Below are 9,761 nucleotides of genomic sequence, written 5' to 3'. Positions count from 1 at the left end.
AAGTAGTAGTGGTAGTAGTAGTAGTAGTAGTAGTGGTAGTAGTAGTAGTAGTAATGGTAGTAAAAGTAGTAGCAATACATCCTAGTAGTAGTAGTAGTAGTAGTAGTAGCAGCAGCAGTAGCTCTAGTAGCAGTATTTTAAGTTTTATATTTTCGACCATAATAGGATTTTATAGTAAATAGTAAATCAATTGATTTTTATTTTGCATTGTCATAAATATAATAATAATAATAGTATTAGTGATGGTAGTAGTAGAAGTAATACCAGTAGTAATAATAGTATTATTATTAGTAGTAGTAGTATTAGTAGTAGTCGTAGTAATGGTAATAAAAGTATTAGAAGTAGCAATACATCGTATTAGTAGTAGTAGTAGTAGTAGTAGTAATGGTAGTAAAAGTAGTAGCAATACATCCTATTAGTAGTAGTAGTAGTAGTAGTAATGGTAGTAAAAGTAGCAGTAGTAGCAATACATCCTAGTAGTAGTAGCAGTAGTAGTAGTAGTAGTAGTAGTAGCAGAAGCTCTAGTAGCAGTAACTTAAGTTTTATATTTTTGAACATAATAGTATTTTGTAGTAAATAGTAAATCAATGGATTTTTACTTTGCATTGTCATAAATATAAGATTATTGTATACTTTGGATTGTTTATGCCGTGTTTTAAATTTTAATATTTTTACAATAAAATAATTCACATAAAAGTAATTAATTTTTTTCATGATTCCAATTAAAACTAACTAATTAAAGCTTCACAGAATACAACTTTGTTTCCTGCCTATAAAAGTACACACAAGCACTTGACAGTCAACATTTTTATTGGCCATTATTAATGGCAGATGTTGCAAAACGCAGTCATGGACGATCAATAGGGATGATCACGGACATATTCCATGAGGTGCTTCAAAGCCAGCCAGGTCTCAGAAGCTGTTGGGATGATCTGATTGGCCGGCAGGACGAAGCCGTACCTCCCAGTGTCCCTGAGTTCAAAAGCGTACGAGTACTTGATGCCGAGGTTGTAGGACCAGTCGATGCTGCCGCCGCTAGCTTGGTCTGTGAAGAGAGACAGTACCCTGTTACCACCTAACAAGCCGCATTAAAAACTACTCTCTTTTGCAAGTAGAAAATAAATATAACAAGTGTTGTGTAGTACTTTATTTTTGGAGAGTTTAGAAAATAAGGATCTAAATATTAATGTCAAGATCTTCTTTCAATTTTACGCCGCTTGATTCCGGGCACAGATGAACCTGGCATGGTCCCCGTAAAAAAGTTCTGAAGCGCAAAAAATTCACACACCGTTTTCTTTACGGTAAATTCAACTTTATTTTTCCCTCTTATGATTATATTGTTAATAGTACTTGGCGTAAAGTACACCATCTGTGATCTGTATTTGGCATCGGAATTTTCTTTTTGTTCAGGCATCATCTACATTCAGTCTATATTACGGGTTGTAGAAAATATTGATATTGCGATATATCGTGATATTCTGTTCCACGATAATGTATCGATATTCGACAGCACTTTATTGATTAAAATTTGTAGAAAATAAAATCAGTAGATTTATTTAAAATTACATTTAACATGGAAAGGAACAATAAAATCCTGCCAGATTGACTGAGGACGAGAGGATACAGTGGACTTCAGCAGCTTTTAAAGCTGATGTTTGGACATATTTTGGTTTCAAAGCAAATAAAGGCAGTTACGACTTCGTCAAGAGTCATGCGGTGATACTATCATATTCCCAGATTCTTGCTTAGTCATTAGCATGACTGACTGTACGACTAGGTAAACTAGTTAGATGAAGTAGAACCACTAAACCAGATATTGTTGACAGTTTCTGAGCATTATTTTCATAAAATAGGCCTCAGCTATCCTAAGAATTGTGGTTAAAAAAGTGCATAAAAGGGGGCACCAAGATATGACAAAAAGACATTTAGTAGTAGTACTAGTAGTAGTACTAGTAGTAGCATTGCAAAATAAACCTCAGATTTATTGAAAGGCTCTAAAATTCTTAACATGTTGTATCTTTCGTTTACATTTCGGACCAAGATAGCATCGTGCATTGAAAATCCCATACAGTATAAACATCAACCTAGGCTATTGTGTTTAAAAAGAGCAGAAGAAGAAAAAAATACAGACAAATACTTTCTTCAAGAACACAACAAAGGTTGACTGAAGTACAGGTACTGCCTCAAGTGGTAACACAGGAGTGTATAAAGCTCTAAATAACTGCTTTGTCGTAAAAATGAGACATTAAAAACGGAGACATTTCCTATATCTGCTAATTCGGGCATGTTTTCGAAATGAAATGAGTTGTTTATTAACATTTTATCAGTAAGGAAATTGAAGGGAGAATGACAAAAGAAAGTAATGTAAGTGCATGTAGGACGGTGTGTGTTGTTGTGCACTTACAGATGATTCGACAGATGCTCCCAACCTTGTACCTGGTGCCGTGGAGGGAAGTGAGCTTCTGCACGGCGGCTCTGCCGACAGCATCCTGAGGGCGACACACAAGAAGGTCGACAACAGTTCCACACACTCACACAACACACTCTTCTCCCACCAGCTCGGCCATGTGCGGCACTGGGTTGCAGGTGTAGCCGTACGGGTACATGAGCAGCTGAGAGTAGGCGTGGACGGAGATGAAGGACTTGAAGTTGCCGTGGCTCTCGATCAGGTTCACCACGTTCTTCACCTCCACCTCGGAGTGAGCCGAGACGCCGTGGTAGGAGTCGGAGCAGGGGTTTCTGCTGGACCCGGGACCTGCCAGGAAAGAAGTACTTTTGAATCCAGAAAGAATTTAAATGTAGGAAATGTTTTCAAGTCTGAGTCGTATTATTTTTTTAAATCACATAACTAAAAAACTAATAAATGTATAAATGTATGTACAAATAAATGTATAAATAAATTACTCAATATATAAAAACATCAATAAATGTGTTAATAAAAGTAAAAATAAAAAAATGCATAAATTCTGATTTTTTTTTTGTTGAAGAACGGTGCTTTTCTATACAAATATATATCATATTTAGTTATGTATTTATACATTTATTGATTTATATACATATTTAGTTTTGTATTTATACATTTATTTATTCATCTATATTTTTAGTAATGTATTTATACATTTATTTACACATTTAATTGTGTATTTATACATTTATTTATTTATATAAATAGTAATGTATTCATACATTTATTTATATAAATATTCAGTAATGTATTTATACAATTATTTATTTATTTATCTATATATTTAGTTATGTAATTATACACTTATTTATGTATATATTTAGTTATGTATTTATACATTTATTTATATATTTAGTTGTGTATTTATACATTTATTTATTTATATATATAGTTATGTATTCATATATTTATAATTATGTAATTTATCCTCCTTCATAGATGAGAAGAGTTTTTTTAGAACCGATTTTTTTAAATAAAGTTTTCGTCACATATATTTATTAATAAACTGTTTTAAGTAATTACAGATGGAATATCTGGTCTGGATTCATGGTTGTTAAGAGGTTGGTGCTGCATCTTTGCAAGTAAAAACTATTTCCATTATCTAAGTAGGTTCTCCCTCAGGTTAGAACTCTGGTTTCCTCCCACAGAGAGAGATTTAAATCAACTCTTGTGTGACCCCAGGATTAACATTGGTTCAAAATTAGTGAAATAAATGAAGTAAACTAACAGGTTCAAGTCGAGATAAGGAAACTATGGCACAAGATAATCCAGTATTTCTTTGAGGAATTCTTACCACCAAATCCTGCATCCCAGTTCCTGTTGGGATCAGTTCCACGGCAAGTAGATCCGGCATTTCTTGAGCGAGTCTTACGCCACATACGGTTCTGCACAGAAGACGTGAAGCAATAAAAACATTTCTTAAAAAAAGATAAACTTCTTTTCTCTCACTGTATCCTCCCTCACTCCTTTCTTTATCCAACTCTCCATCCCCCATCAAACCCCTCCAGCCAGTCACAGCTGGAGGCCGTCGACACTGTCGAGTCCGGCTCTGCTCAAGGTTTCTGCCTTCTGCCTTTTAAAAGGTTGTTATTGACTCGTTAATTCGCTGAGATCTATTTTTCTTTTCTCCGATATAGTCCAACTTAAACTGTAAAGTGTCTTGAGATACCTTTATAATGATTTAATTTAATTAATTTAATTATGTATTGCAATGATTACAATAATAATACTTTGTAAAAGAAAAACTAGAACAAGGAGCTACTGTATTGTTACTGTAGAAATAAAATTCAGAGAAATAAGATTCAGTGAACTTTTAATTTGAACAAAAATAATCAATAAAATACGTATTTGATTTTATTTATTTTCATGCTATATTATGATTCTTATAAATTATATACCTTATATTAAAATGAATTGTCATTTATTTTCTTATTTATCATATTAACCAATCGTTACAGTTATAATTATTATTAGGTAGTAATAGAATAAATAAGGTTGTAGTTCTTTAAACAATACCTAGAAATTAATTGAATTCAACTAAATACACAGATTTGATTTGACTTTCCCTGTAATGCAGGTGTATAATCCACTTACTTTAATTAAAACTCCAACTGTTTCTTCCATGAAAACCCTTGTCTCAGATCAGAGTCTGTGAACTCACCTGTATCACCTCATAATGAAAAGAGTGGAGAAGCAAGTAAAGACGTACGTTGGTGTGGGAGTAGACGTATCCGTCAGGGTTGGCGAGGATCAGCAAATAAATGTCCATCCGGTTCAGCAGGGAAGTGAGTGACGTGTCGTGGCCGAAATCAGTGGCGATCTGAAGAACAGCAGGAGTTTATTGAGTTACTGTAGATATTTTACCCGCGTCAAGATGTTCTGTTTACAATAAAACTTAGTTAAACCAGTCGACATGTAAAAAGTTGACACCAGAGTGACTACAAAAGTATTTATTTTGAATAATGCATTCATAAAGAATGCATTTATTTCACCGCTGACCAGTTTAATGCTAGCGTTGCTAACACAGACCGGCCTACAGGTAACACGAAAATAAAAAAAAGGTCGACCTGCAAAAAAGTGCAAAAATACAATTTTCTCCATAACTCTGAGTCGGCAAAAAGCCTGTTTCGTACTTTTTCACTGATTATTTTCTTTAGTAAACTGGACAGAAAAACATGTCATGAGGCTCCATTAGCCCGTCACGATAAAAGTCTATTCCTGAAAGCAGACAAATAAAAAAATGTACTTTTTGTAAAGATTTACACCGTGATTTGTATTAAATTGTATTATTTGTCACCTCAGCTGGTTTCATTATCTTCCGCACCTGGGTCTTTCTTAAAGCAAACATTATATGTACACAAAAATGTGTAAATTAAGGATTTAAATGAATTTTTGCAGATGAAGGGTCAATTTGTAAACTCAATTACATATCACATTACACATATCTTATGATCCTGTGTTGGATTTATAACTTATTTTCTTCTACAGCTAAATGTGGACAAAACTGAAACACTGGTGATTGCTCCTGATGATAAGGTACCAGGGTTGAGTCAGTACTTGGGTGACTTAGGTCAGTCTGTCAAACTGAGCCTGAGAAACCTGGGTGTTGTATTTGATAAAGACATGTCTCTAGTACAACACTGCAGAAAACTGACCAGAAACTGTTTCCTTCAACTGAGAAAAATCTCTAAACTTAAGAAAATGTTGTCGGAACATGATCTGGAGCTTGTAATCCATGCATTTGTTTCTTCTCGACTGGACTATTGTAACAGTTTGTTTTCATGTCTTAACAAGAAGGATGTGTCTCGTCTGCAGTTGATTCAGAACTCTGCAGCCAGAATTCTGACCTGCTCTAGTAGAAGAACTCACATTTCTCCGATCCTTAAAACTCTTCACTGGCTTCCAGTTTCTTTCAGGATCAACTTTAAAATTCTGGTTCTTACTTTCAGATCTATTCATGGTCAGGCTCCTCCTTACATCACTGATCTGATCCAGCCTTACACCCCAGCTCGGGCTCTGAGGTCTGTGGATCAGAATCTACTTATGGTTCCACGCACACGACTCAGGACCAGAGGAGAGAAATCTTTTCAGGCTGTTGCTCCTAAGCTTTGGAACGATCTTCCTCTCTCTTTGCTCTTGATGGATCTACTGACTCCTTTAAGAAACATCTTAAGACGTTTCTATTTGTTCAGGCTTTTCCTTGATTTTCTGGAACTCCTGTGTTGTTCTCAGTATTATCTTGATCTTTAAAGTATATACTTTTTTGAGTATTGTTTTGATTGTTAAAGCGCTTTGTGACCCTGGTCTGGAAAAGCGCTATACAAATAAAAAGTACTTACTTACTTACTTACTTATTTTATTTGTTTATTCTTACCTTGTTGGCGGTCCACAATCCAGTAGCCTGGGAAACCCACTCTCTGGAGTGGATTCCCGTGTCCATCCAGATGGCGGGTCTCTTGTTCCCACCAGTGCTGAACTGAACACACTTGTATAAGAAAACTGATATTGTAAGTTTGTGTTCTTGTGAGCGCGTTATCTTACCTTCAGAACGTACATGGGTCTGTTCTCATAGGAGCTGCCGATCAGTTCCTTAGTGACCAGGTTTGGATACTGAGCCACCAGAGAGTCCATCCACTTGTAGATCTGTGGGGAGATCATTTCATTCCTAAACATGGCTGGAAAAAAGAGTGAAGGATGAAAAAAAAAAGTACCGTGTCGAGAGTGTGATACGCTCCAAAGTTAAAGGTCCTGGTGCTTCTCTCCTTCATCTGGTTCATCTCCATCTCTGCCTTCTCCTCGTCGATAAGCTCCTTTATATATATCAATATATAGAATGAAAAATGTGGTTTTCAAGCAGAAAAAAAAAAGTGGATGGAGTGGAGAACCTGCAGGTTATCAATCATAACCGTGAAGCTGATGGCGTGGTCATGAAGGAACTCTGTCACAGGGGTCAGGTGGCTCTCAGGAACTCGGAGTTCCACGGGCAAGTCCACGGAGACGGGATGAAGCCAGAAGTCCAGCTGGAATTGGAAAGTTTTGACTTAGTAATGGAACTAGAACAGAAACATCCATTGGTGTGTTGGTGAAGCTTCGTGAAGCATTGACCCACTTTTTTTAAGACCACTAGATGGCACTATATGCATTATGATCTTTGGTTTCAAACAAATACATCAATGAATTTTCCATCATTTTAGAGGGAAAACAGCGCCACCTAGTTTGGAAAATGAGGACATTGTTTCATGAAGCTTCGTTAGTGCATCTCCAGAAAAAAACATCACAATTGAATTTGTATGTCAGCATTAAATAATACACAAATCAAATCATATGTGTATTGTTTAGAAGAAGGTTTACTGCCAAATCATTATGACCAGTGACAAGCAGAAGTTAATATTTTTGAGGACAATGTAAATGTGTTGCTTATTAGGAATGTGTTGATGAAGCTTCATGAAGAAGTGTTGTATTTTTAAAGGGTCAGTAGGTGGCGCCTTCAGTTTCAGAATGTTGTGAGGTTTAAATAGATGTTCAAAGCAATGGATAATAAAAGGAGTGACATCTAGTGGACTCTGAAAATAATGACAACAATGTTAAAACTTTTTTTTTTTTTTATTAAAATTTGGTTTTGTGTTGTTATATAATTTTTTAGTAGTTGAACTCGAAATGTTCATTTTTCCTTTTAAATATTTGCATTTAAAAAATCATGTATTTTCTAAATACATGCATTTTTACGCAGTTTGATATTCTAATTACAATTGTTGTAAAACATTTTTATTATTCGTAGCATTTAAAATATAATAAGGAAATGTTGACAATATTACAGCAACCTTTTTATCAGAATCAGAAATCCTTTATTTGTCACGGGAGGGGAAATTCAGTTTAAACAACAGCAAGCGCAATACCTCAAATAAAAAAAACACCCAGAAATAAAATAATAAAATGAAAAGAAAAATCTAAATAGAATAGAATAAAAATCTGCCCTATATTATATATTAACTTATATACTGTATATATTAATTTAAAAGGCTAAGAATGAAAAAAATGTTGATCCAGAATCTAATGAAAATGTTATTTCAATAAAGCACCATCAACCCATCACTATGGATTAAAAGCCATATTGTATTAATGTTCACAAAAGTTCACACATTCATTCGACTCCAGTGAATTTCAAGGCTCGTCTCAGAAACTCATAACGTTGAATCCTCGTGTGATCACAAAAGTACCTCCTCCTCATACGTGGTCTGCAGGCTCTGCAGGACTTGGATCTGCTCCTCAGACTCAGCAACGATCCTGAGCACTTGATCTCTGCAGGGGATCAAACATCCGCCACAATAAACCTAATATCATTCCTCACTTCCTTTCACTTCAAAATGAAAACTAAAAAAAAGACTTTAATCACATTGGTGTTTGATATTCGAGACTCACCCATAGAAAACTTCCTCGGCTGCGGCCGAAGCCACGAGGACCAGCCAGAACCAGAGTCCCCTCATCATGAATGTCGGATCTCCGTCCTCGCTGCTCACTTAAATGTCACATCTGTCATGTGGACGGTTCCCACTGTGTGACGTCAGCTCCCTGATAATCTGTCCTCTTAAGAAATGGTTATTTTAACATGGAAAACACGCTGATAAAGCGTTTTCTAATCTGTACAGCAGCACCTGCCTCGTACACAGAGACACGTTAGCAAACATTGCAAAGCAACGAAGAACTGAGCGGAAATACTGATGGTTATGCTTCCAAATAACACTTTTAAAAATGATTATTACAGGCTTTTTAAGGGGACTTAAGGTGGGTGAGAATACAAACTAAACTTACAAACTCTTAAAACTAATTTTAAATCTCTAATTTTAAATCTCAAACCAAATGTATTCATGTATTATGAATTTACAACCACTTGTTATTGGTTAGTTTTAACTAATTGAGGAACTAAACTAAACTAAATTGAGAAGTTCCTAAAAAAAACATTTATTAACTCAAAAAACAAATTTATAAACACTTTTAACACATTTAGAAACTTTTAAAAAACATTTTAAAAACTAATTCAAACTAATGAAATACAAATTACAAAATCTAAAACAAACTTATAACTAAAAACTGACATCAATTTACAAACTTTAAAACCAACAAGAAAAAATATTCATAAACTCTTTAAACAAATGTACAAACTATTGGAACTCATTTAAAAAACTTTTAAACTAAATTTAAGAATTCATAGAACAAATTAATTAACAAAAATAAAATGAGTAAACACTAATAACACATGTTACTAGTACTACACTAACTAAAACTATTATACAAACTCATACATACTAATTTACAAACTAATGACACAACTTTACAAACTCTTACGCAGTGACTTTTCCAACTAATAAAACAAGTTTACAAAACTAAAAAACTAATTCACAAAATAATCACACAACTTTTCAAACACACACAATTGTTTAAAACTGATTAAATTATTATACACAATGAAAAAATCAAAATAACTAACAACTACAAACTAATTACACAAAAAATGTATCAACTAAAAAACACATTTAGAAACCTAAAACCATTTCACAAACTCATACAAACTAATTTACAAACTAATGACAAAACTTTTACTTTTTTACTCTTACGCACTAGCTTTTCAAATTAATAAAACACACACACACATTTTTAAAACTAATTTTCAAATGATTATACACAATTGAAAAATCAAAATAAATAACAACTATAAACTGATTGCATAAAACATTCCTAAACCAAATTCACAAAAAAAAAGAAAAAATAACTTTTATTCAACTATTGAAAAACATTTTTA

General features: G+C 34.0%; 1 protein-coding gene across 1 annotated transcript; it reads right to left on the bottom strand.

The window, feature by feature from the left end:
* Window positions 1–792: 792 nt before the first annotated feature.
* On the bottom strand, window positions 793–8,459 carry cpa4 (carboxypeptidase A4). Its single transcript, XM_087797360.1, has 11 exons — window positions 8,384–8,459; window positions 8,182–8,263; window positions 6,850–6,984; window positions 6,676–6,774; window positions 6,506–6,607; window positions 6,339–6,440; window positions 4,674–4,784; window positions 3,759–3,849; window positions 2,556–2,755; window positions 2,405–2,489; window positions 793–1,045 (listed from the first exon to the last, which is right to left on the bottom strand). Exons 1-11 carry the CDS (start codon window positions 8,449–8,451, stop codon window positions 858–860), a joined length of 1,263 nt encoding a protein of 420 aa, XP_087653486.1. The 5' UTR covers window positions 8,452–8,459; the 3' UTR covers window positions 793–857.
* Between the last annotated feature and the right edge of the window lie 1,302 nt (window positions 8,460–9,761).

Source organism: Callionymus lyra, chromosome 8 (genome assembly GCF_982586985.1).
Source record: "Callionymus lyra chromosome 8, fCalLyr1.hap1.1, whole genome shotgun sequence".
NCBI classification, from domain to species: Eukaryota; Metazoa; Chordata; class Actinopteri; order Syngnathiformes; family Callionymidae; genus Callionymus; species Callionymus lyra.
The sequence above is the reverse complement of the archived record's forward strand: the minus strand, read 5'-3'. Positions and strand labels throughout refer to the sequence as shown.

Excerpts from the sequence above, each read along its gene's own strand:
- cpa4 (XM_087797360.1), bottom strand. The coding sequence starts at position 8,451 with ATGATGAGGGGACTCTGGTTCTGGCTGGTCCTCGTGGCTTCGGCCGCA. Across the intron at positions 8,264-8,383 it reads GCCGAGGAAGTTTTCTATGG|AGATCAAGTGCTCAGGATCG; the intron begins GTGAGTCTCGAA and ends GATCCCCTGCAG. Across the intron at positions 3,850-4,673 it reads ACGTCTACTCCCACACCAAC|AACCGTATGTGGCGTAAGAC; the intron begins GTACGTCTTTAC and ends TCTTCTGTGCAG.